Below are 26,868 nucleotides of genomic sequence, written 5' to 3'. Positions count from 1 at the left end.
AGGCTGCTCTAAAGTGGCAAGCCGGAAGCCAAGATACATTAGTTTTTGCAACAAGGACCAGGTAGTTGGAATATCAAGTGATTAGTGTTAATTAAAGAAAACCAGATATCTCAAGTTAAGAAATTTGGTGCTTTTCTAGGTATGCGGAGGTGCAAAGGTCTGGGCTTGTTGAAATCACTCCTTTGATGTGCACCTAGCTATCTAGGACCTGTATATTGTTCTTCCACATCCTGAGTGCCCTCAGAGTGCACAGTTAGGGGTGGCTACAGAGGCCGGGCTGCCTGCTTGTCTGCATCATGAGTTCCCTCCTTTCACTGTCAGGAGAGGGGGCAGGTGGCTGTAGCAGCTGATGACTTGATGACCAAAGCATTCTTTGTTTACTGATACGGCTGGCAGTATTTTTCATTCACACCACACAAATCCCAGATCCTTTTCCCTTGGGATTACTGTGCAGCCTGGGTGAGAGCATGCCTTATAAACAAACAGCAGAGTGCCTGGTATGTAGTTAGTGCTCAGCAAATGTAACTGCTATTGTCAACCACACACACTAGCCAGACACTTCACAATGAAATGCCACCTGTCCCTTTTATTATTTTATTATTATTATTGTTGTTGTTGTTGTTGTTGTTGTTGTTATTATTATTATTATTTTGGTGGGGAGAGGTAATTAGGTTTATTTATTTATTTATTTTAATGGAGGTGCTGGGGATTGAACCCAGGACCTTGTGCATGCTAGGAACACACTACCACCGAGCTATCCCCTCCCTTGAAATGCCATCTGAAAGAAGTCTTCACAGGGAAGAGCAGTTGGGGCCTCCTTGGGGCTTTCCACATGCCCTTCCTCACCCCTAGGACCTCCAGAGCCCAGGATGCACCACCACCAAACACACGGTAATCCCCCACCCCAAGTCCTGGGGTTACTTCCCAGGGAAGGAGAGTTATCTCTCACCATGGAGTAGGGATCAAAGCCTTCCTCGTATTTCCGGAAGTCCTGGAAGCAAAGGGAAAGTGTTAGTGCAACAGAGTAGAGGCCCCTAAGGGGCCTCTGCAGGAAACAAGCTTAGGGTGGAGGAAGATGGTCAGTGGCTCAGGGGTAGGGGAGAGAGTAGAGGGGACTGGTGTGTCCTGCATGGAGGATGCAGGGAGGCTGGCAGCCCTGACACCCAGAGCACCCCTTCCCGGGATAAGCAGGAAGCCATGGGAAGCATTTGAAGGACCCTGGCCCTGGACTCTGCACTGTTTCAGCAGGGTGGGCATTTGTGGCTGGCAGGGTCACTCGCTGACCACAAGGTATTCTGGGCCAGCAGTGTCAGCCTTGCTGAAGGTCTCATTGCCCAAAGCCTCAGTTAGTCCCCACAGGAAGGTGAGGCCCTGTGGCAGGTGCCCACGTAGCCCTTGCTGGACTGAGTGGAACCACCCCCGGTGTACATTCATCTGGGCCAAATCAAGTGTCCCCTGGGGCCTGTGGTTGGCATCACAGGGAGGCCATAGCTCCCTCTATGCCCAGCATGCAGCAACTAAGCCTTGGGCACAAGACGAGGGCCAAAGATCAGCAGACAGATTGCTTGCCTCCTCACTAGCCTGCATCACCCAGGCTCAGCCTCGAAAACCTGGTGGGTCCCCAGCCTGGCCCAGCTCTGAGGCCACCCCCAGGTCGGTGTGTGGCTGCAGGGCAGCAGACAGAGGAAGGGATGCAGCAAATCATGGGCAAGAGGGGTTATTAGGCAGGACATGGGGTCAATTCTCCTTCACTGAGAGGGTTCTGCCTACTCTTGGCTGTTCCTTCTGGAAAGCTGAGCAGTGCTGGCTATGGGCTTCCCTCTTTGCTCCCCCTGAGAATCTGCTCTCAAAGACAGGCTGGATGGTAAGGATGTGTGTCTTGTGTGAATTTAGATCAGAGACCTATAAGCCACTACTGCTAGTCAGCCCTTGAAGCCAGAGCCCAACCTTTCATCCAATAAATGGAGACTGGGGCCCAGAGAGGGGACATTCAAGCCCAAGTCACCTCCCCAGTCAGTGGGCAGTGGAGTGAGGCTCTGACTCCCAGTCTGGGCCCTTGGATTCCTTACTTTCCTGCCTCTCTCCCTTTGAGACCTGTTTGTGCCCTAAATAGCAAGGCCCTTATAAGTCTGTTTCATCCTGAGAGGCAGGATGGCAAAAGATTTAGGAGCCTGATCATGGACCCCGACCTCCTGGGCCAAATTCAGACCTGGGGTCTGACACTAGCTGTGCCATCATGCGCATGTTTCCTAATCTCTCTGCATCACTTTCTCATCTACAAAGTGGGGATGATAATAACACCTACTAGGTTCTTGTAAAGATTAAATGAGTTAATATACGTAAAGTATTTAGAAACAGTGCTTGGCACAGCACACCTAAGTGTCAGCTGTGCCTGTCACTGCCCAGTCCTGGGTCGGGGGCAGCTTCCTTTGAAGACCACCCCCCACCACCTTCTCACTGTACAGCTGATACCTCCCCTTTGTTCCCTGCCTGCAGTCAAATCAGCCCATGATCAGGCAGTAGGTTATTGGTGAGGAGGTTGGCTGCAAGATCTCCATCCTGGGGTCTCTTTCATCAGTGGTAAGACAGCCAGTCCAAGGCTGGCTCTGAGGATGTAAGTCCCAGGAGGTGGGGCGAATAAGTGTCTGCCTGCTGGAATCCACTCGTGGACCAGCAAGGACTTCTGTGGCCCCGTACCCAGGAGCTCTCCCAGCAGATGGAGGACCTGAGCCACCACCTCCTCCCCAGAGCTGGTTTGGGGCCAGGTAGGGTTTGGTGAAGCTGTGACCAGCCTTGAGGAAGCAAGACAGGGGAAGGAGCAGGGAAACATCTCAGGCAGCCCCTTCTCTCCTGAAGCCAGCAGCCATCTTGGCCTCTGTGACCCTCTGAGGGTTCCCTCTATCTGTTCCTCCATGAACAACAGCAAAAGAGGAAGGTCCCCCAGGGGCCCCGCTGCTTTCTCAGCTTGGGCATGGGGTCTCTCAAGCCCAAGGGCCCCTCCTGTAGGAGACCGTCCCCAGTTCCTGACCGCAGGCAATGGGGGACACGGTTTTGGCCTGAGGCTCCTGGCAGAGCTGACAGGCCCTCCCAGGGAGAGGTCAGAGTGGGAGGGGTAGGGGGTGGCGAGGAGGAGCCCAGACACACGATGGGTATTGTTTTACTTGTCGAAACGCTGTCTGATAAACCACCATCCTCTTCAACATCTCCTGTGGCTGCCAGGAAAAAAAAAACCAAAAAACGTTCCACGCTGGACATTACTAATAGGTCTCGTCTGCCCCCTGGTGCCCAGCCCTGGGCCTGCCAGCCTGGGGCTGCCCTGCCAACGTGCCTCCCCAGATGCAGCCTGATTTACGTTAGGGGCTCCTTAACAACCCCCAGCTGCAGCAGCTACTCCGTCCTAGCCAAGCAGACACCACCCCTTGTCACCCCCTGAAAACACAATGCAGACGCATCAGCAGGCTGTCACAGGAGCACGAACTTTGCTCTTTGGGCAGCTGACAGGACGGCCAAAGCTCAAAATAAGTTATCTGAGTTGTCCCGCCCTGACATTTGGATAGGGTTTCATTGAAAGGGGAATAAAAATTCTGGCACAAGTCTTCCCAGTCAGTGGCTGGCACCCGTGGAGGGTGTACCTGAGTCCCAGCTTGCTCAGCTGTAGGTGATGGGGGTGGGCAGGCCCTGCCCACCCCGCCAGGGCCACACCTCACAGTCCCAGTCCCGGTGAGGAGTGAGACATGAAGTGGAGAAGGGGAGCAAATGCCATCTGGCCAGTTCCCCATATGGCGTTCACGTCGCACCACATTGGGCCTCGAGGGCGGAGGCTGGGCCAACAGGAGGTGTAGGTTTGGGCAAGATGGCAAGTAGGTAAGAGCTTGGACTTCGGAGTTGGAAAGACTCTGGAGTAAACAATTACTCCTGGCTCTGCCCTGGACAACCTACTTAACCTCACTAAGCCTCAGTTTCCTCAAGGGCTGAACAGGGATGACAACGGGAAGCATCTCTCTGGGTAGTTGTGAGGGTTACGTGGGGCCACGCAGAGCCTGGCGCATGGTAGACTTGTCATAATTGGAACCATTATTATTATTACTTCTAGATGGCCCTCTAGGCTGTTTGGTCAAGTGAGGAACAGGAATTTCACCGGTTGTGTTGACACCCACTTACACCCATGTGGATTCATCTCTTGGCTAAAGAGAAGGTTACAAGATGGCATCTGATGTGAGTTTGTATCCCACCTCAGTCTTCTTCCAGAGGCAGCAGAACCCAGGGGAGGCGGCCCTTGTCTGCGCCTCTGGAAGACCCCAGGGGCTTACCAGGACCTCGGATTTCACAGGTGGCCTGTAGATGAAGTTGGACTCCTGGTGGACCATGACAGGTTTGGAGATAGTGGACACGCCAGGGCCTCGTGGAGGTTGTGGGCTTGGGCAAAATGTCTACAGGGGTTAGTTTAAAGAGAGACCCGTGTGAGGTTGTGGTGGGGGTGGCCCAGGCCAACCATGGCACTCTGACATACAGGCAAATTCACCCCATGCACGCCTGAGCCAGCCTGGTCTGTTTGCCCTGCCAGACATCCGAGGGGCGTGACTTCAGCAGAGGGACAAGAAAACCACTGGCCACCATGTGTCCTGAGGCCACAAAAACTACTGGGCGGCTCTGAGGAATCAGGAACTTGAGCCAGAGCCTGTTTTGGGGGCGCCAGCAGGCAATGTCACTCAGGAGACACACTTTCAAGGCTCGTGCTCCGTGGCCACAGGTGCCATCCAGCCTCCTCTCTCCCTAAGGGCTCTCTCTTCTGGCCACAGTTCCAGTCCCCAGACTTCCCACGCAGCATCTGCTGTCCCTGGTGGGTGGCCACAGAGTCTCTGGCAGCCGGAGGTTCAGGAGGGAGGGCCAGTAATAGCAGCATCCAGGAGAGCTGATGCAACATGTCTGCTCTGCTCTATCCCGCTTAATCACCTTGGGCAAGACAAGTCGGGTCACAGCCCTGCCCTAACCCTTCATGAGTCCCCAAGGACTACTGAGCTCCTTGGGGTGGCCCCATGAGCTTCTCCACCTTCCTTGACAGCCTCATCCCTCACTCTTTCTTACCCTCCTCACACTGACTGACTTGAGCCTCCTAAGTGCCTGGCTTTCTTGTCTCGAGGCTTCTGCACGTGCTCTCCCTTCCTTCTGCGTTACCTGCCCAGATGGCTAGCTTGGGTTATCACCGCCTTCAGGAAGCTTTCCTTGAGCTTTTCCTCTCCTCTCATCACAGCACCTGTGTTTCCCTCACCTCCCCTGGTAGCGTGGGAGTTCCCTGCTTACTTGTCTGTCTTCCCACCAGACTGTCTCAGGCAGGGACTGGGCTGCCTATTTTTCAGTGGTTCTCCAGTGTCCAGGATAGTGTCCAGCATATTGTGGGTGCCCACTGAACACGCTGCATGAATAAATGAATGACTCAGTGGTATGGTGGGTGGATGGGACAGTGTCGGGGGTAGACTTCGCCCTGAAAACCTTCCCCTGGCAGGTGCTGCTGTGACAGGCACAGGTGCTGAGCTGACACAGGTGTCCATTTCACCCACCTGAGATCTGCTGGTGGTGGGGCTGACTGTGCAGATGTGTGATCACCCACACTTCCTGCCGCAGGACTGAGGACCACTCACCAGAAGCATGCCGGGAGGAGGAGGTTGGGCAGGGTTGGTGGTGCAAGGGCCAAAGTGTTGATGCCGGCAGGATGAAGCTAACCAAAACGGCTCACCCCTGGCCTTCGTGACAGGGACAACCCTGGATTTGATGTCACTTAAGACATTTAGGGTCCAATTCTTCAGAGGCTCCTTGTGTGGGGGGAGTTTTAACCTTCTCTCTGCTCTGATTGAGAACTAATTTCGTGATTCCTAGAGGAACCCAAGAAAGTTGGGCTCTGTTGTGAATCTTGACCCTGACTCAAAAGGTTACCGTTCCCGTCCAATCTCAAGTTTGCGGTTTCACCCAAATTTTCTTGTACCCTGATCTGCCACTGACCATGGTTAATATATTGAGCACCTACTATTTGCCTGCTACTCTTCCCTAACTTAGAATGAGTTCATAACTCACTTCATCCTCCTAATGGGTAGGTGCCACTAACATTCCCATTTTACAGGTGAGGCTCAGACAGATGAGTAACGCATGCCCAAAGTCATCCAGCCAGTGATCCAGCCAGGATTCAAACCCAGGCAGTTCCTTCTTGTCATCTTTATGTCCCTTGCACCTGCAATGTCCTTCTCCCACCCTCCCTGCATCACCATCCCTCAGGGCTCAGCTCCACTGAGGCGCCTTCAGCCTCCCATTAGAATGAATCGCTCCCACAGCATCTAGACTGTGCCGATTTTATGGCTGAATCCTGCCTGGTCAGCTGCTAAGCCTTCAGATGGCAAAGTCCTGGAGAGCACAAGTGTGCCAGCTGCCTGTGTATCCTCTTCAGCTCTGCTCCCCTCTTCCCCCATGCAGAGAAGCACAAGGTGGGTGCTCAATTGATTGCTGAATTGATGCTGAGGAAGAACTGCTACCCCTGTTCGTGGGGGCCACTCACACAGAGGTGTGGCTCTCTGTGCTAACTCAGCCCCCTGCAAACCTGCTCTGCCTGGGCTCCAGGGCAAGATATCCTTGGAACAGACAGACTTCTCTCTGCGAATGCTCAGGGCTCAGGACCCCACCAGGAGCCCCTCTAAGCCCTGCTGGAAGCTGCAGCCTTGTCAGCATCTGGCACTATCTTCATTCCCACTTTCCTTCCCCTAAGCTCTCCTGAATGGGCTGAGATGCTCATTCTGCACTTCATGCAGGAACTCAAATCCATGCAGGAAAGGTTAGTAAAAAGAACTGATCAGACACTACGGACTGCCCTCCCCTCAAACCTCCACCCTTAGCTGACATGGGCTGCTTTAGTTCTGACTGAAATCTTGGTCTCACAGTTACTGGAGCAGAGAAATATTTTCTTTTTCCCTCCAAGGGATCAAAGCTCCATGTCCTCCTTGGGGATTGCCTCTTAGTCTTTGGATTAAGAACAATTAATGAGAAATATGTCTTTCTGAGAAAGATCATTGTTCTGCCTGCTGACATCCAAGGAAAAGATCCCTAGTCTTTTAGTAGTAAATTTGGAACTTTCTAGGGACTATATCCATCTTCATTTTTTCTGCAGTTGGAAGTTGGCCAGAAATTTCTGGGTGTTATTCTTTAAGCTAATGTAGTTGGCTAGTGCCATAGAAAATGCCACAGTTATGTCCTAATACTGCATTGGACAGTGTTATCACCTCATTTACAGAGCCTAATACTGCTCCCCTGCTTCCCACACCCTCTTTTTTCCTGTTAAATTGAGGATTCATTACCCACATTCAAGGATTTCTGATCTAATATCAAGAAATGACCTACTGTCATATATACAGAGAGCTCTGGCTATTCATTAACACAGCCTTGCAAATACTACATTGAACGTTACCAGCCCATACTAGCCAAGGGGAGCACAGAGAGCAATCAACATTGACACACTGTTGCTCACAGCCCAAGTATCACAGGCAATTCACCACATAATACAGCACTTCGAAATCAGCAGAAACCAAGCACATGCAGGATACCCCCAATACACAGGCTGGGGGGCACATTCCTGGAAAATGGGGTGGGATGGTGTTTCTTCCCGTCTCCACTCACAGGGGCAGAGGACACGGAAAACACCAGCCCTGCCCACTCTTCCTGCCTCCCGGCATAGCATGCAGAACAGAGGCAGTACCTTTGGGGTGGGTGGGAAGCTCCGTTCAGGGACAGGAGAGTTGGCAGGCTTCCCACTGTGGTTCTTTGCCTCCCAGTCTTCTGTTGGATTGCCTGTGTCCCCAGCGCGGAAGGGGTGGTTGCCCAGCGCCTCCTCTAGTGCGGAGGGCAGCGGGCGAGTAGGAGTGAGGTCTTGGGTGGGAATGGATGGTGGGGGAGGGATGGGAATAGGGGGTGGAGTGCGTTGCACCCAGGGTGAGGATGAGGCACTCACACGGCCCGATGAGGGAAGGACAGGGGGTGCGGGGATCTTGGTGGGTGGGTTGGAGGGTGGAGGGTGGGGCATCACAGGCAAGGCAGAGGCAGTCTTGGGGGGATAGTAGAACATGTCCAAGGGGATGTCATCCAGGTCAGTGGTGTGGAGGTGCAGCCCACCTGCGAAGCGTCTCAGGGGTGGGGCCAGGGGAGACACAGAAGGCGGGGGAGGCGGGGGCCCTGTGGTCATCTGGGGGGTTGCAAAGAAGTTCTGTAATCATCTGACTGGTGCCCCACCTCACAATAATACATCAAGTAGAATACTCTTCTATCTGTTTCTCCTGCTGCTGGAGACCCACCACCCTCAAACCAGAACAATGGGGGTGTCCCTTCTCTGTCACCTGGGTGCCCAACTGATCCAATACCAGGTAGCCAGGAGGGAGAGCCCAAATGCAGGGGATCCCAAGTTACGCCATATGAAGGTGATAAGAAGGCGACCATATAATTTATCACCTAAACTGGAACACACTTGAGATTGAAAAGGGCACTCTTAGTAATGACACCAGGACAACAGGCCTGACTGGGATCATCTCAGATGAGCTGGGACTTAGTGGTCACTCTAGAGATAAACCCAGAAATACAGATACATCCCCTTCTTCAAGAGAGGAAGGGGCAGTGGGCTGGTAGGCGGCCCTGGACAGTGAAGCTTGCCAGTGGCCATTCTGCCTCCCGCTGTCCCCAGGGTGTGTGGTTCTGAAGGCAGCAGGAGGGTCTGTGTGGAAAGAACGGCTCTGTTACCTCTGAAATCTCATTATCAGCAGAGGAAATCTGCTCAAGGCGCGTCTGACAGAGCCTTTCCACCCAATACTGAATCTTTTCCGATTCTTCAAGGTCTTCCCGCTCTGTCTCGGATACCTAGGACCCAAGGCCGGCGCCAAACGGAGAGGACAAAGGGCAGGTCTGAGTCACATGTGAGCGGCACACTTGAATTAGTAACACAGAAGCACTCATTGAAAAAAATCCAGAGTACTGTTGGGTGTGTCAACTATCTAGAAAAAGCCACAGGCTTGTTCCACCTGGCCCCAGAGGAGGCAGAAATAAGGGGGAGGGGGTGCTGGGGTGTCAAGCATTACTAACAGCAGGCGTAGGCAAAATCCAGTAAGGAGCCCATGCCTTGCATGGGATTAGCTGGCCCCCAGGACTCCCACCAACTCTGAGTCTCCTATGATTCTCCAAGAATGGTCCTTTTGTAGGCTCTCAGCACATTCCAAGGGTTCAACTTTACTCTTTCTCCCCTCTCCAGGCTGCCTTGTCCTCAGAAGCACAAGTTCAATTTTATTTTTAATTTTGTAGCTAATTTGTTCCTAATGCCAGACCTAATCCACTTCACATTTTCCAGGACTTCTCTGGTTTTTTAATCTAATCGGCTTGGCATTCTGATTCATGAAAGCATCAAAGAGAAGCAAAACCAACAAGTTCTCCAACAGCTGGGAAGGTGAGGTCGCCCTGCTCAGCTAGGACGTAGGAATCACTCATGTGGGACGCTACTTTTGACAAGTCTCGAAGGGGCCGCCTTAGATACACTCTTGGGCTGAAGAGCCTCAGACACACCCAATGTTGATGTGAGCAGCTTTAGACTCGTGGCCTGATTAATTGGGAGGGGTACCCTTAGATACCCGACCTGCACAAAGAGGTTAGCTTCAGACCCCTATCCTTAGAGCCAAGGCACATTGGGGAAGACTGGTCTTGGATTCACAACCTGGGTTGGACAGTGAGGGGTCAAATTGACCCAGATCTAACGATAGGTGGGTAGAAGGCTAACTTCAGATCTACAGTCTGAGCAGAGAGGTTAGCCTCATAGCCACACCTAGGGTAGAGAGGCCTAGCCGTGGCTCATACTCTGGTTGAGGACAAACTCAAACCTCTAGCCACATGTGTGGAGGCTAACCTGGGCCCTCCAATCTGGGCAGAAAGGCTAGCTCCTGAGCAAGGGGGCCAGTCTCAATCCCAAACATACACCTAAGCCAGAAGTTAGTCTCAGGACTCTGCGTATGTGGGAAGATCTCACTCTCCAGACTGGGGAGGGGGCCGAGCTCACTCCAACTCCAACCTTGGACTCCATTGGGAAGGACAACTCCAGCTGGTTCCCTGGGAGCATGGTGGGGATCAACCAAACTGTGCCACAGGGATGCTTGCCTGGCCTGGGAGCAGGACACGTACCTCCTGGGCCAGCCGGTTGATCTTCAGTTGCTTTTCCTTCTCCAGCATTTCCTCTTTCTCTTTGTAAAGCTTTTGCTCAAACTCTAGTTCCTTCTTATTCTTTCTCAACTCCTGTAGGCTGTCATACTTGGCTTTCTTCTTATCCTTTCCTTTCTGAGCAGATGTGGCATTGTTTATATGACAAGGGTTACAAGGTAGTGTTGACACTGGACAGCACGGCAAACAGGGCATTCCATCCTCAGACAATAGCAGGCAAGCACCCCACAGTGAAACCCTCCACTAGCTCTGCCCCATGACACTGGGCATCAGGCTTCAGATTTAGGACAGACAGGGTCTGCTACCCACTGCAGAGTGAGAGACACATTCTTTTTGCAAGCCAGAAGAACTGGATTACTAGTTCACTAACAAGCTGTGTGGCCTTGGCTAAGTTCCTTAACCTCTCTGTGTCTGATCCACCTCATCTCCAAGATGAGGGAAATACTTGCCCCACAAGTTTGCCATCCAGAGCCAATGAAATAGCATCTCTGAAAGAGCTTTGGAAGCTCCAGAGTGCTGTATTTAAAAAAAAGACATTGTATTTATTTCCTAGTATCTGGGCATATGCCTTCACCATCATCTGGATGTTCAGACACCACAGATGCATCCTGGTAGATTCTAGAGAAAATCTGGCACAGCTGGCAAGCCGTGTTTACAGAGAACCTCTGTCCTTAGCTAGAGGAGGAGGGTGCCAGCCTCAGACCTGGGAGCCCAGAGCCAGAGACATCAGATTTTTCCCTGATGCAAACTCCAGTTTAACTCCAGACCTTTTCATCTGGAGAATCGAAACCCACCATTCTCTCCGAACTAGGCCCCTGAACTGAGGATTAGACAGAACTACAAGGACTGGGAGATGTGGGGAGGAGAAGGTAGAGACGATGGCCTAATTGCTTTTCACTGGCCATCAGGGTTCAGGAGGATTTGGGGAGGGAGAAACAGGATGAACGGACACATTTTCTTTTGGAATTAGCCCCACAAAGCCTGCTTTCTTGGTTGCTTCTCCCATAGACTTGCAGGGAAGCCAAGGAATAAGGAAGGAGGAGAATTATGATTTATGGACTGCCTATGTGCCAAGGGATGTACATTGATAATCTCATAGGCAGGTAGTATCCCCCTTCTCTTGATGAAGGAGCCAAGGCTCAAGAGAGGTGAAGTCCCTTGCCTGACATCAAACATTTAGTAACTGGTGGTGCCAGATTTGGACCTGAGTCTTCTAGGCCCCACAATTTTCCCACTGCACCCTGATGAGCTGGCGGCAACGGGAGCATGGCGGGAGGGGTGTCAGCCACTATCACACACAGCGTGGAGGATAGGGGCCAGCAGGAAAGGGGACAGCAGAGTCAACATTCAGGGGAATTCCTGGGGGAAGGAATATTCACTGTGCTCACCACAGTCCCTGCCCCAAGCCTTCCTGGGGCCTGCTCTCAGAATTCCTGAATCATCCCAGCATCCAAGGCTGGGAATGAGCAATTGAGTATCCCAGCAATAGACACACAATTTTCTCCACAGCTAGAGGGGCCTGGTGGGTCATTATAGACCTACACCAAGTCACCCTACCTCCCCTTCTAAAGACATCCCCCACCTCTGTACACAGGTAATGTGAGTTGGAGATGGCCCCCCTTGGGAGGATGAGGACTCATCCCCAGAGCAGTCTAAGAGCCACTTGAGAAAATGGTTCTCACTGCTTCACGGACCTGCTTGGTTCCTTCCTACTCTGCTCACTAGACTCAGCTCAGTTGACAGCCGAATCCCTACCATCGTATTACAGATTCAGACAGCAATTCCCCAAGAGGAGCCAGAAACATTCTGCCTAATGGCAGCTTGCTAGAATAAGGGCATGGCCTCCCATAGGGACCATCATAAGAGGAATGGCCATTCTTCCGATTAAAAAAAAAAAAGCCACCAGTGCTAAGATTTTAGAGCTAGGGCTCCGGGGTGGGGCAGGCAGATGTGACAGATTCCATCCCATCTCCAAGAAAGCAGCACCTGCTTGTTGATGCAGAAAGGCCCCACAGCACTGCCTGCTGACCTCATACTAGCCCTCTCCATTGTGGTAACTTAGTTGTGTGTAACTCTGCCTCCCCTGCCAAATGGTAGGCTCTGGCAAGTAGGGCTGGTCTGTGTGATCCACTCAAGCAGTCCTGGGGAAAGGGCTTAGTCAGAACCAGGAGTCCTTCAGGCACTGGAATAGGCTTGGTGGGGCCACAGGTCTCAAGGCCTTGAGCCCCAGATGCGTCAAGAAGACACAGTAGATATCTTTTCAGATAAGGGGAATTTTGTGCATCGCTGATCATGGCCATAGATGGCCACTTGTTTAACCTGTGGACTTGGTGTTCCAGCTGCTGGGAGACAAAGCATCTCACGTGACTCTAGAAAAAAATGTCAATGGATTTTTCATGGCAAATATTCTTTCTGATCCAGACTGCGAAGAGAGGCAGGCAGGGTGGATGTGCTCTTGCTTCTGTCTAGAAGTACCTTTTCTCTCTTTTGGAAATAGAATGAAAACCAAAATACCAGCCATTTCTGGAGCGACTAGACCAATGAACAGGGGAAAACGTGCCTTCCTCTTTACCAACAGCAGTTTTCAAGTGACATGATTTCTGATGGGAGGTGTGCATGGAGGAGATGCTAGTTCTTCTACATTTACCCAGTTATTGGTGTCTGGACAAGAATTTACCTGGACATCTCCTTTTATTATTTTTTTCAAGTAAAATCCTGTGTGTGTGTGTTCTTTCTAGTAGAGGTAGTATATAGAGAAGAATTAGAAATTGAACCCAATGAGACATCTGAAGCCACAGAGTCAGCCTGTAAAATGAAAAGGACAGTCTCATGAGACCAAGCCCTTTCTGAGACCAGGGTAGTGTAGAAAGGAATTCCCGAGATGCTCTAAGTTTATTCAGTGCCTTACAGATCACAACCTGTGCTCCTAGGTAAAGACGTTGACCTCTGTCAGGAATAATACTGCACCATGTTAGATGACGGGAGTAGATGTTCCCAGCATATCAGATCTTCCCATTTTACAGGCAGGGAGAAGTTAACATATCATCAAGGTCACCAGGCTGCCAGAGCTTTGGTTTCTGGGGACCTGACATCCTGCCAGAAAGAGCCAGTCGAATGATAACACCTAAATTAGTTCACCCAGATTTATGCTGATGCCTGATTTCCAAATACCAAGTCATTTCGAAAGTCCAGTCTACAATATTAACAGCAGCATTTTCATAATCAAATGCCAAAGTGATTTACAAAGAAAAGGGCCAAAGGAGTTTTATGGGGCCTGGAGATACTTTAATAAGATTTAGAGAGAAAATTCAAAACCCCAGAGGCCAGAAAAATGCATTATCCTGCGCACATGCAGAGAAATTTCTAGCAGAGAGCTAGGATTGATGTGGCTCTTTAACCCAAACTGAGGCAGCAAAAACCCCACCTCGGCAGCCAGCCTGTGTCTGGCACAGTCGGTATCATAACCTGCCCTGTGCACCCAATTTGATTTTTCACTCTTTCTGAACTTGGCTTCTGGTCGTGACCTCTGGTTCAACTTGACAGCAGAAATCTCTTGCCGTGGCCCAGCCCCTGCCCCATGCCCAGGGGGCAGTGGCCTGATGGTCCCTGAGTAGGTCTCACCCTGTGAATATTTCCCCCCATGATGCCTCTGTGACAGCGCCCTGTCTTGTGACATCAGCCTGACAGAGAGGCACAGACGGGGTTAGCCCCCCACTGAACAGGCCAGTGACACAACTGAGAGGTGACAGGAAAAGAAGCAACATTTGGAAAAGGTCAAAACCCACAGCAAACTCAGCAGCACACAGCACTCAGTCCTGTCCTACCTTCCGGATGGTTGGGAATTTGCCATCGTAATGATAAAACCATCCAAAGGCTATAAGACACAGAGAACAAAGCAATGAGACACAGTTCAGCTCAGCCAGAGTATCCGTGGGCAGCAGCTGGGAGCTGGGTTCCCAAGGAACGCATGGCTTTGTGAATGAGGAGCGGTCTTGGGAAATCCAACAGCAAAACTGCACCCTCTGTCTGACTCTCCACTTACCTGGCCTCACCTGGGTTGGGAAGCAGGCCCAAGAACCCCTGAGAAAGGGCCCAATTTCCCAGGCCCTGGGCCCCTGCCAGCTGCCTCCCACAGGACACTGGCTTCAGAAGTCAGTGCCAGAAAGTCAAAGAGAAAGCCTGTTGTAGAACGATGAGTTTTTCTCAGTCACAGTCGCAGTCTGCAAACACAAAGCCCCATTGAACGAGGCCTCTCCTGACCGATGTCGGGTCCCTCCATCAAAGAAATGACCCAGAACAAAAGGGAGCCTGGGTCTCTTCCTAGAATGGCTGTCACATAGAACAAAACTGTCTTGTCTCACAGCACAGGCCATGTCCTCCACTTTCAATGTCGACAGAGAAGGCGCTGGTGGGGTCAGCTCTGGGAAGGACGGCTCAGGCGGCAGTGGGCAAAAGATCTGCTCCCAGAAGAGCATATCCTCACCCAGATCAGATCACCAGGGCACCAGCCCCCTGCCTTCCCCAGGCAACAGCATGACAGATGGGCTAGTACCTCAAAGCTGAAGCTCCCTTGCCAACGGCGATGGCTTAATTACCCACCCTTGACCAGCCTGAGTTCTGGAACAGGATTTTGAAAGCCCCCTGCTGGACCCAGCACTACCCTCTTAATTGCTGGATGTTGGGGAGATCTAGGGAGTCGTAGGGTAGAAGCCAGAGCAGCAGAGGAAGGATTTGGGTTGGAGGAGTATTAAACCTTTGAACCAGTGGTTCAGGTGAGCTGGTGTCACCCGCTGAGACCAGCCTGGCTGTGAGTCTTGTCCTCAAAGTTTTGTGTGCAGAGCTTGGACCAAGCTGGGGTGTGGAGGACTCACAGACTCCAGTGGTCCCTACTACATACTGGCCCCTCAGAGCTGGGTGTCTGCAGGGCTGGCAGGAGGAGGCCGACAGGGCAAGCAGAGCAGCAAGGCCAAGGAGCGAAGCGGGGGCCGCAAACCTGCTCTCCCTGCTTCTTCGTGCCTCCGTCCGAGTCGTCTGCTGGGTCAAACTCAGGGTCCACTCCCAGATCATCTACCCGGGAAAAGAGGAGGATGCTGGTGAACCAAGGGGAACTTGGAAGACCAAGAGGCCAGAAGTGATTCCCAGGAGCCTGGGGGCCTGTGACCAGCTTCCTCCGTGGGAGCTGTGAGGCCAGGAGCAGGAACAAGGCTCCGGAGCCCAGAGCAAAGGTTTCTTGCTCTGGGATAGTGCTTGCAGTGCTTTCAACCTTGGAAGCGCTCATTTTTCCATCTGTAAAGTGGGCTAACAAAAGGGACCTCTGACCTGTCGGAGGTGAGAACCATTTTACAGGGCAATTGGTTGAAACTTGGGAGGCATGGTCCTGATGATGGGAATATCTGAGTATTATACATGTTTGATGCTAAGGGCTTGCAATGAGAGAACAGATCCTGCTGGCTTCTTCTGACCACCCTTGGGGCTCTGGGTCTCCAGGAGATGTTGGAACTGCATGGGTGGGCAGCAGATGGAAGTTGGGGATCCCAAGGAGGTAAGGAGATCCCAAGGGGTAAAGGGGTACATGTGGTTAGGAAGATACGAATTTTGCATAACATGGAGAATAGCAAACCATCCTTTCCAGTGGTTTCTGACCTGGGCTCTGGCCTCCCTGAGACCCTGGAAGGTAGTATTTGTGTCTGCTGTGAGCTGCTTATTAATATTTCAAAATATTAATTAGAAGAATTTGCCCATTAACCTATGAAAAGGCCGTAAGTTCTTTTGCATTTGGCCCGGCTTATGTTTGCTCAACAATGGAACACTAATGCTTTCTTGCTATCAAGAGGGACTGCTTAACAGAACAATAAACAGAAACAATGAACATTAAGTAGAAATTATTACTTAATAACTTGGTAGGAAAAAACTCAGCTTCCAAACCATGGGGCCTAATGGGGGTGGGAGCTCAGAGACGGGGTCCATGATGGGGAAAGAAGGCTGGAAATCTCTTATTTAAACTTCTTTATCTCTCAAGCCTCCTTCCAGCTCTGGGTCTTTACTCCTCTCCCCTCTAACACTGCTTTAGCTAAGGAAAACTATTCTGGGGCCTCTGTGACAGTGTGTCCTGACTTTAAGGGCTCAGTGCAATGTTGGGGTTCTGCTGGGTGGGTCATGGGTGGGCAGGCAGAGCCCCTGGGACAGTTGGTGGGGAAGGGAGCAGCCAGTCCCACCTGTGTCATTAGTATGAATGGCTTCATTTCCAGGCAAGAGAGGCTCCAACTCTTTGTCTGTTCAGAAATACAGGGGGCCACACAGGCACAGACAGCTGAGTTAGGTCTAATCTGTCAGCTGAATGGACCCCCAAGTTGAGGACTGGGAGGCTGGCTGCAGCCTAGACCTGATGGCTCAACACGGCTGAGACCATTCCAGCCTCCCAGGAATGGGGAGAAAGGCAGGAACGGAGCTGGCTCAGAGGCCTTCCAGCACTTCCTGACTTATCTCCAAAGTAGAATTAAATTGCCGATGTGAATGGAGACGGATGGAGGCAGCAGCTGCCTGAGCTCAGGCTGACAGACTCCAGCCATCAATCACACGCTTTGCAACGTTCCCTTAGAAAACATTTGTATCTGGAGCAAAGGGAAAGTTCTTGCTCCTTTTATTCAAGAAGCTTGATTTGGTTTAAAAGCACTAAATAAGTAGGCAGCTAGAGAAAGAGTTTCTATTTTTTACAGTTCCTAAGAGGGTGTGTTTGCTCTGAAGCCAAGACCCAATTTCTAGGAAGGTACTAAATTGACTGGGATTACTTTCATGAGAAGCAATTAAAATCGATTTCTCTCCTTTGGAAGCTCCTATTTCATTCATAAGAGCATATTAGCTCCCTGCCTAAAACACAGATTATTCACTGGGAATTTAGCTCTGGCTGCATCCTCAACTAATACTGAATGTCATGGGAGCAGCTGATGAGAGCGTGCTTTGTCCTTGGGAGAGGACCCTGAGATGACACTGAGCCCCAGTGCCAGCAAGGAATGTGCTGGGAGCTGCTTGCCCTCCACCAGGGAGGGGTGACACGGAACCATGCAGATGCCCTATGCCTCTTCGTTGACCCAAGTGGCCTGTGTTGGCAAGTTGATGTCCCTCTAGGGCTTGGTATGATCCAAAGTTGGGGCCAGATTCCATCATAGGATCCCAAATGGCTGCTGCACAGCATAAGTGGGGAACCTTGGTTCTCGGGTACAGATCTGCCCCATGTCTAGAGGTTCCAAGGTGAGCTGAGCACAATCAGCTGAAGTAGAATCTGCCCCAGGTCAAGTACAAATCAAAACAGCTGTAAAGTCAGAGTAATGGCCCAACCAGGCATCCTGAACCTGTGACTGCCACAGCCTCCAAGCTGCCTTGCTCCTGGATCCCCACCACTAGCCCACTGAAGAAGCACTGAGATGGAACACCCCTCCTGCCCTGGTGGTATGAGCTGCCCCTTGAAGAGACATCTTGGGAGTTGGGTTGAGAGCAGGTGTACTGAGGAGCAGATGATGGAGGCCTGACAAAGTGGAGGTGAGAACATAAGAGAGATGAAGACAGGAGATGAGAATGGTAGAGGCTAGTCCCAGGATGATAGCAGTTTGGTGGCTGGAAAGTGCCATGCAGTCCTCTCCTCGACTCCATCCTTGGAGTGGCATGACTGCGGTCCATACGCTGGGGCACTTCAGGTAAGCTCATCCCACAGTTGCCCATCAGCTTTGGACCACCAAAGTTCTTTTCTCATGTGAACCCCTTCTACTTTTTCTTACTGCTGTTTTACCCCAGTCCCAGTTAGAACCAGGTGGGAAGAGGACACGACACCCAGCAAACTAAGATGATAATCCCATGAGCAGTTCACTTTTGCCACAGCTCCCCAGTCCCTCTTCAGCAGTCCAAGGGCACGGGGAGGGTCTGCCTGCCTGAGTGTGTGTCATGAGGGAGAGACTGGCAGCAGGCCTCTGGGACAAGGAGGGCAGGCAGATCCCACCCAATGCCCTGGCAGACAGCCCCTGGCACATGGCTGCCCCTCCATGAAGAAAGACACAGTCTATTCACCTGGGCAAGTGGTGGTGAGTGGAGGGAGATCTGTATCTCTGTCCAGACACCCCAGGCCCCAGAGGGAAGCCCCCTCCCCCCGGCACATGACACATACACTTTGGCTTGCGAAGGGGTACTGGGTGCACCTCGGCAGTGATGGTTTTAGATGAGAGCAGCTGTTCCTTTGAGCCCCAGTCTTCTTCCCATTGCTTCTTAAACTTCTCTTCCTCCTCCACGATCCTAAAAAAAGACCCCCATGCCTGTGACTAGAGTCACAACCTTTGCAAGCCCGCCTGCTGCCTATCGAGGAACCCAACCACCCTGGGGAGGAGCCACATGGGTTCTAGCTGCAGTGGAGAAAACAAGTTCCTGGCACTCGTATTCTAAACCGAGTGTCAACACCAAACTGGCCATTACAAGGCCGTGCTCCAGTTACCCTAATATGATGGGTTTTACTAGGATTATGGAATGGCTACAAATAAAGATAAGTGGGCCAGGTAAACTGGGCTTGGAAGTGGCCCCTGGCTGGCCATACTCCTGAGAGCACACTCACGTCCACACACAGACATGTGTGTACAGACACATGGGGCCAAGGCACTCACTGTTCCATCTCCTTCCGGTATCTCTCATTTTCCTCTGCTGCCTTCTGGGCAATTTCCTTTTTCCTTCTGAAACACAAATGCGGATTGGCATATTGGAATCTATGCAAGAGACATTAACGCTTCCTTGTGGCTAATCACTGATTTGAGAAAAGTTTTAAGTATTTCTTCTAGGCTCCCTTCCAAGGATGCCTGGAGACCAGATTTGGATGCTGGGAAAGTGGGTCCAAAAAAATCTGGGTCCCGGGCTCTTGCATTGTTTTGCTTGTTACTGCTGAGCAGAGATTCTGTGTTGTGGGAACCAGGAGGCAGTTTGATGAAGGCCACACTCCATGCAGCCCCTTCTAAACACTAAGATAAAGTGACTGTGACTGAGATCCTCCCAGAGGAGTGGCCCCAGACCCCAGGGGCAAAGCTGGGGCTGCTAACCAATGCCAGGGTAATGGGTGGAGGTACCACCCAGGGTGGTTCTCCAGGCTAGTTCTGTGATGGGGGAGACAGAGAGATCCTGTCTGCCTTCTTTTCCTAAATTCTTAAGCTCCTAGAATGTACCTGGATTGGGAGTTTGACAATAGTTTTTGACTTACGAACTGCTTTCCCCATTTATTCTCCCAATCATCATCCCAGACACTCTCAGGAAGAGGGGGCTGGTTCTTTTCATCATAGAGCAGTGAAACTGCCTGGGTGTGAATTCCACAGCTTGGCCACATCTGACTTTGTACACAAGTGGTGTAACCTCTCTGAGTCTCGGTCCCCTAACCTGTAAAATGGGTTAATACCACCTATCTCCCAGAGCTATGGGAATTATGGGAATTAAGTTAAGGCATATAAACAAGGCCCTAATAAAATGCGAGCCACATGGTTGGTACTTGACAAATGTTGGCTACTGCTAGTAGCATCTTCCTTTTCCATATTCCTGGGTCTTGGAAATCTGGGGCTCTCCTTGACAAGGAGGGAGGAGCCCGGTGGTCTGGAGGCAAAGCATGCTTCCACTGACCACCACTGAATACATCTGGTCTGAGGACAGGCCTTGTGGGGAGAGGATGAATTCAGCACAGGATGCAGTGGGCAGGAAGCAAGGCGGGTGGAGTGGTACGGTGGTCCGGGAAGTCAGGGAAGGGGCAGCCTAGCTGGCCACACTCACTGCCGCTCCATCTCCTGCTGCTCCTGGAGGATCTTGTTGGATTCCATCGCCAGCCGCTTCTGCATCAGAAGCTCCTGCCGCTGCAGCTCGCGCTGCCGTATCTCTCCCAGCCGCTCCCGGTCTGTCATGAACAGCTCCCGGCCCTCGTGGGGGAGAAAAGAAGCCCCTTGGTCAGTCCCTTGGGAACCTAGGAGTCCACTGCCACGGCTCTAGGGGTCAAGATGCGGGTTGTCCTCTCATCGCCATGGCCCGCCCTGGGTCAGGCACTGTGGCTCCTGCTCTTTCTGACCCAAACTTCTGGCTTTGCAGAGATCCGATCCCTCTGCTGTCAGAGCTTCAGGGAAGGAGACCCCTTGAACCTTCCCAGGAGTGTGTGGCAGAGATCAGGGGTCTGAGCAGCTGGGTTGCAGGTCACGGGTCTTGGGGCCCCCACCAGCTCATTCTGGACTTACAGCTCCAGCTATGATGGAGATGGTCAGGCTGCGGCTACTCTTCAGCACATTCACGGCCTGTGGGGACAGGCGGACAGTCAGCTGAGGCCTGACAGACTAGAGTGGTCAAGGCCTCTGGGGAGCATAGAAAGTTTCAGACACTGTGGCAAGTGGGAGTGGGGCGAGAAGAGGAAGTCAGAGAGGATCATGGCCAGCAGGTAAAAAACCCACATCTCACCTCCTTGTGGTCCAGGTTGGAGAAGTCGATGCCATTGACTTCAACAATCTGATCCCCTGTCTGGTGGAGAAACAAAGATCAGCATGTTTACACTGTCTGTGTACTCAGTGTGTTGGAAGGGCTCCCCCCGGGAGGCCAGCCTCAGACATTAGGTCTTCAATTGGCTGCACCTCAACTCTTCCTGAGGAGCAGTGCTCCCTTGGGGTCTTCCCAGGGCCCCTCCACCCCATATCTCTTTTATCAGCTATCAAGTATTACACTATTAGAGGTTCATTCCTTTGGCTGAATTCATGACATTTACTTTAAAAACTCAGTTTGTAGGCATAGGAGCATTTAAGCTTCTCATACAGTAGATGCTGTGTGGAGTCATAATAATGACTAGTATAATAGCTAACATTAATTGAACCCTCATTATGTTCTAAGCATATGTATTAATTCATTTAATCCACACATGACCCTAGTAGGAAGGCTTTTACTTTACCCCCATCTTACAGGAAAGGAAATTGAAGCACAAGAAGAGGAAATAACTTGTTCAAAGTAGAGGTTAAGAGTTTTAGCTCCAGCATCAGACCACCTAGGTTTGAATCCCAGTCTTGTCATCCTAGGTATGTGATCTTGGAAAAATCACATATTTTCTCTGGGTTTTAGTTTCCTCATCTGTAAAATGAGGTTGACAATATTATCTACTTCTCTGAGTTCTCATAAATTTTAAAGGGCTTAGAATAATGTCCGATCCAGTAAGCACTCAATGCATGCCAATTCTGATTATTACTACGTTCGCAAGCTCAGGACCAAAAGCTGTCAGAGCCAGAGAAGAACTGTAGAAAAGCTCAAATGTCACCTCCTCTGTGGAATTTTCCCTTGGAGGGTTAGTAGGAATCATCAGCCAGTGACTGCTGAGAGAGGGCTGTGTGGGAAGACATGTGTCTCCATCCCTGTCTGACCCCACACCACACCGGGACGCCATAGGGACAGGCCAGGCTCACTCACCTCCAGCCCCACTTCGGCAGACAGGGAGCCAGGCTTCACATGGCTGATGAAGATGCCGGGTTTCTGGGTAGGGCCACTGGAAATGCTGTGGAAGAGATGGGAAATGTAGGTGAGCCTCAGCTCCTTAGCACTTGCTCTTTCTCAGTGTCCTGCCCCCTCTGCCTGTGTGTCCAGTGCCTGAGTGTACAGGTCACCCAGGAGCTCAATACCCAAGACCCTCTGCCACTACCTCTTCAGCCTCTGTCTACTTGTCCAGCCCCATTTCCCTGTAGCAATAACCTATCCAATCCTACCCAATTTCTCACCTGATGTATCACATATGCTGTTTCTTCTCTCTTTCTATCACTTTCCTATGCATTCCGTAAGGCTCAAATGCTATCTCCTTTACCAGGTTTTAACCAAACTCTTTATTCTATTCCAAGAGTAAGCCAGTTGCTCCCTCCCTAGTGCTCTTAAAACACCAATAGCAAGGATCGCACTTATACTGTTACTCCCCCTTCCCAGATCTGTGGCAGACATCACTCATCGATCACAGCACTCTTTCCCACCAAGCCTAGATACAGTCTTAGAGTTCTTTTCAAAATGTACTCCAGGCAGCCACCACGAACTGACTACAGATAGCACAGGGTAGAAGACCTATTTGCCATGTCCGACCCAGAATGGAGCTCCATTACAGTCCTTGTCACTCTATCCTGTAACTATTTATGTGGTTGGTTTCTATATTAAGCTGTCATTTCTTAGAAAGGAGGGAAGTTTTATCACTTATGCTTGGCAGAAAAGTGTTGAGTAAATGTGACTGAATGGAAATAAGAAGAATAACTTAAACAATAACAGCTAACATTTATGAACTGCTTCCTACCTGCCAGGATGAAGCTTGGTGCTTCACTTCTGTCATCTCATTCTTCCTCACAACAACCTTGTGATGTGTGTGCTATTACCTCTGATTTACAGAGGGAGAATCTGAGACTCAGAGTGGTTAAGTAACTAGTCCAAGGTTCGAGAGCTCATAGTTGGCAGAGCAGGGCCTGGAACCTAGATCTGTAACTGTAGCACCTATGTGTTTAACAAGAACGAATGCCCCCTGAGGCCCAATGCCTGTTTGTAATTCCCTGGCTGCCTCTAAAGGAAGCCCACGAGGTAGTAAATGATAAGGGAACTGTGACAAGAGATGACCAGCTGGACAGGCTCCTTTTGCATGACTCAAGGGCTCACCAAAGGGACATGGCACTGCCTCTGGGTCTCAGTTACCTCATCTATAAAATGGGCCTGTTAGAGCTGTCCCTCTAGCCCTACAGGGCTGTTGTGAGGTGCAGAGGAAAAATCAGGCACCAAGAAGTGTCATTTCTAGTGGACAAAAGTCAGAAGCAGCAGTGAGAAAGGGGAGCGTGTGAGGGGTCTACTGGGGTCTGCTGGCCATGAGTGAGCCCTGTGGTGTATCTGCCACCCACCTGCAGCCAAGGCCCCGGGAGCCCACCAGGCTGATGAAGACCTTCTTCTCTTTGTTTTCCCGACTGCCAGGGAAGCCCAGGCTGCTCCGCCCGCCCTGGGGGAGGGAGAGGATAAGGTTGTGGGTGTCCACACATGTGCAAGTGGCCTCTTGCATTCATAATGACTCCAGGGCGAGCACTGCTGTCCCTACATGAGCCTGATCACCATTCTGTCCCTAGGGATGTGTGTCTGCACCAGCCGGGCCAACTGAGGGCCCACCATCCACAGGGGCATTCTGAATGCCCTGGGGTCTGTGTGAAGCCCCTGAGGGCACTTCCCTAGAGCAAGACCTCCTTCAGGACTGGCTGCCCCTCCTTAAAGACCACCCCATCCAGACCCCGTAACGAGTGGTCCTGACCCTTACCCCGGATTCTGACACAAACTGATCCACGTACTGCCACTTGAGGGGCTCATCAGGAGAGCTGATGGGAAGAGAAAGTAGAAGGGGGGTCATTAGGGAGAGATGTTTGAGGGTCCAGGCCCCAAATCCAAATCTGCTCCATCTGGAGTCTTCACCATCACTGGCCTGGGGGTCGGGCTGGCCAGACCCCAGGCTGATCCCAGGACCCTGAGCCCACAGGGAAGAATCTGCCTGCAGAGGAGGCTCCAGCTCACCTCTTCACAGGGATCAGGCCGATGTCTGTGGGAGAAAGGCGTGGTGGTTAGGGGTTAGGGTGGCTTCTCTGCCCTCCCTTCCTCCCACAGGAGCAGGGTACCCTGCTGCCTGCTCCATCCCCCCCCACCGGCAGCACCCCCTGCCCTGGCCTCACTCACGCCTCACTTTGATGGACACAGTCTTCTTGGTGCGGATGAGGTTGATGACCTCCTCGTGGGTGCAGGAGGAGATGGAATACCCATTGATCCGGACGATCTCGTCCCCTACCTTGGCCACAGACAGAGAGAACTTGCACCAGGTTGAGGAAGCATCAGGTGGTTGGGCAGGCTCAAGGCCAGATGCCCCAGGCCTGCTCTTCAGGAAAGGGAATGTGGCCATGCCTTCCTTCAGAATAAACCTCCATATGTACCCAGTGCCTTGTCACTTGCAACCCACCCTCCATCAGCCTGAGGGATCCCTGGGCAGGTGGCACTTCACTGCAGTCTTCCTGCCCATTTTACAGATGGGGGGAAGAAGATGGGGGCAAGGGGCACAGAGGAAGCTGGGAGTAGAAGCCAGGAGTCTCTACCCTCATTCTGTGTCCCATTCACCTAGTGGGGCACCATCAGGTTCTGGAACCCATGCAAAGAACAACCCTCTGCCCAGATTCAAGCAGCTCTTCCCTGGTCTTTGTCCCACCCCACCCCACGGAGCAGGCTGTCCCGTCCCTGTTACAACTGCAGCACCACAGCTGCAACAGCTCACAGAATCATCCTCTAGCCCTGGACCGTACAGCAGGTTGTGCAGTGCGGGCCGCCCTATGCAGGGCAGAGGGTGTGGTTTCAGACAGGATGCACTTGGACCAACATCTAAAATGACTCTAGGAGGGGGACGAGAGCAGAGATGGAGTCCCAGGGCTGGGTCCAAGCCCCTCACTCAGGGCCCAGCCTCCAGGTTAAGTCCCCAGGGCCTTCAGTCCAGCCAGGCTGTGTCTGTACATGGCCTTCCCCTGCCTTCTGGAATCTTCTTCCAGCCTCCCACAGGCATGAGATCTCTCCAGAAACATGAACCCCCGACAGGTGAATGGAGGCAGACGTTTTTCCCAAGCTCCTCTGAGTGAAGCTCCCTGTCTTGATCCTAAAGGGAACCTGCCAGGGACTCCAGCGGAATGATTCCCACACAGCCCCTGGCTCAGGTTACAGAATCAGCTTTCCTGTCCCTCTCGCTCCCACGTGGAGCCCTGCAAAAGGCCCTTTGTCCAAGGGCCACAGTAAAATGACGATCTGAGGGACAGTGGCACAAAGGAGAGATGAGCCCATCAACCTTAGAAACAGTCGATAACTCATAAGCCTGAGAAACAGGCAGGAAGGTAAAACTCTGAGTTTCATTAAAATGTCCCAATGCCCTAAATCATGGAGGCATCGTTGAGCAATGCTCGTCCTAAGAGGAGGGCTCACCCTGGAAAAAAAGGGCCCCGCTGACGCCAAGAGAGGAGCTCATTATGTTTTTTCTCTGGCTGTGTTTCTGGGCTGGAAAATGTGCAGCACAGGAGAGGAATAATGAAGGGGCTGAAATTTCGGACGCTACCAGCGAGCCATGAGACAGGGATTTAGAACAAAGCGATGTCTGTCAGCTCCCAGTTTCCACCTCCCACTCCACGGTGTCTTGTACCATCAGCCTGCGGGCCCCCTGAAGCCCCTGGCTTGGCAGCCCAGATTGGGATGCTGATAACAAGCATGCTAGAAGTTCTGGGAGGGGGTGGGAGGGCCTCTTTTATCTGGACATATTAAAACACAGCTCTGGGCTCTTGCAGGACGAGACCTGGAGGTCTGCCCATCTCTGCTCAGACACTGAGGTGTGGAGACCCCAAGGGAGGGGCCCTGGGGTGCTGAAGAGAGATCCCTGGGCTTGGCAGTCAGGAGACCTGAGTTCAAATCCTAACACTGCCACTTATTGGCTGTGTGACTCCAGTCGACTCTGTAAAATGGGGATGATACAGCCCAGGCTTACAATGAGGGCTCGTTGTGAGCATGTTCCCTGGCACATTATATGTGTTTATTACATCTCCCTCTCTGCTTGCTTAACAAACACACAGCATTTATGTGCCAGGCACTGGTACAAGTCCTTTGTAATACGAATTCATTTATTCCCTCGTAACAACCTAATGAGGTAGGTAGTATTATCATCATCCCATTTTATAGATGAGGAAACTGAGGCAAGGGTTAAGTCATTTCACTAACGTCACACAGCTAATGAACAGCAAAACCATGACATTCTGGCCCCACAGTTTATGCTCTGGAGCACCTCACTGAGCAAGAGTTTCCTTTTCCCTTCCAGGGAGAAGGCTTTGTGTCCAGAGCTTCAGGTGCCAGGACATAACCATGATGCTCCTTCCGGTGTAAGGGAGGTGAGATGCAGTGCAGTGAGGGTAGCAGCAGCTGGGAGCTAGGTTCTCAGCTCCACTCAAGAAAAGAGGCAAGTGCCTGCGGCCTGATTTCTACGGGCCTGAGGACAACCTGTCAGGATACACCAGCCTTTTCCTCTCTCAAAGGCTCAGGAGGGTGAGGTGACCACGTGACACCATACAGCCGAGTAAGTTGAGTGAGGAGGAGGCAAGAATCCTGAGGGCCTTCTCTCCCACTGCCCTGAGCCCCCTGACTCTGCTCGCTCACCTGGAGCCCGACACTGTCTGCCTGGCCGCCTTTGATGAGGTGGGAGATGAAGAGCCCACAGCCGAACTCCAGGCCGCCACGTACGCTGAGGCCGAGGCCTTCGGGATGCAGCCGGTCCAGACGCACCTCCTTCAGCTTCCTGCCGTGGAAAGAGGGGCCGGTGATGGCCCAAATCTGGCCTGACAGCCATCGCTGCCCCATTCACTTGTGAGGGACCCTGTCTATCCCACGGTGACACCCCCCCACCCCTGCCTCCAGCCTCTGGCTCCCTCCGCACCTGGAGCGCCGGGGGGTCAGCTGGTCGTACTCCACCTGGTGCTTCAGTGGGATCAGAGGCCTGATGGCGTCAAACAGGGGCAGGCGGCTGGGCTCGTTGATGACCAGCTTCAGGTCTCCCACAAGCACGGCCACGTCCATGGTCCTGCGGAGACATGGGGACCGTGCAGC

The 26,868-nt window shown here is 51.9% G+C and overlaps 1 protein-coding gene across 4 annotated transcripts in view; it reads right to left on the bottom strand.

Annotated features, from left to right (window-relative positions):
- USH1C (USH1 protein network component harmonin) overlaps nt 1-26,868 on the bottom strand; it is a 44,967-nt gene that overhangs the window by 7,858 nt on the left and 10,241 nt on the right. Inside the window, exons 3-21 of one of the 4 annotated variants that reach the window (XM_045523908.2) lie at nt 26,699-26,842; nt 26,422-26,560; nt 23,929-24,037; nt 23,770-23,794; nt 23,519-23,576; nt 23,115-23,209; nt 21,667-21,751; nt 20,677-20,736; nt 20,460-20,516; nt 20,008-20,150; nt 18,867-18,932; nt 18,380-18,504; nt 14,049-14,098; nt 10,189-10,341; nt 8,767-8,883; nt 7,736-8,218; nt 4,311-4,430; nt 3,162-3,212; nt 950-991 (exon numbers count right to left, since the gene is read on the bottom strand). In XM_045523908.2, coding sequence (XP_045379864.2) covers nt 950-991; nt 3,162-3,212; nt 4,311-4,430; nt 7,736-8,218; nt 8,767-8,883; nt 10,189-10,341; nt 14,049-14,098; nt 18,380-18,504; nt 18,867-18,932; nt 20,008-20,150; nt 20,460-20,516; nt 20,677-20,736; nt 21,667-21,751; nt 23,115-23,209; nt 23,519-23,576; nt 23,770-23,794; nt 23,929-24,037; nt 26,422-26,560; nt 26,699-26,842 — 2,122 coding nt within the window. Of the gene's footprint in view, nt 1-949; nt 992-3,161; nt 3,213-4,310; nt 4,431-7,735; nt 8,219-8,766; nt 8,884-10,188; nt 10,342-14,048; nt 14,099-15,217; nt 15,292-18,379; nt 18,505-18,866; nt 18,933-20,007; nt 20,151-20,459; nt 20,517-20,676; nt 20,737-21,666; nt 21,752-23,114; nt 23,210-23,518; nt 23,577-23,769; nt 23,795-23,928; nt 24,038-26,421; nt 26,561-26,698; nt 26,843-26,868 lie in introns of all 4 variants that reach the window. The other 3 variants (XM_074372296.1, XM_045523907.2, XM_010964797.3) reach the window with 3 other exon arrangements.

The sequence above is a fragment of the Camelus bactrianus genome, chromosome 10 (genome assembly GCF_048773025.1).
Source record: "Camelus bactrianus isolate YW-2024 breed Bactrian camel chromosome 10, ASM4877302v1, whole genome shotgun sequence".
NCBI classification, from domain to species: domain Eukaryota; kingdom Metazoa; phylum Chordata; class Mammalia; order Artiodactyla; family Camelidae; genus Camelus; species Camelus bactrianus.
Note: the sequence above shows the minus strand (reverse complement) of the source record. Positions and strands in the feature narration are given on the sequence as shown.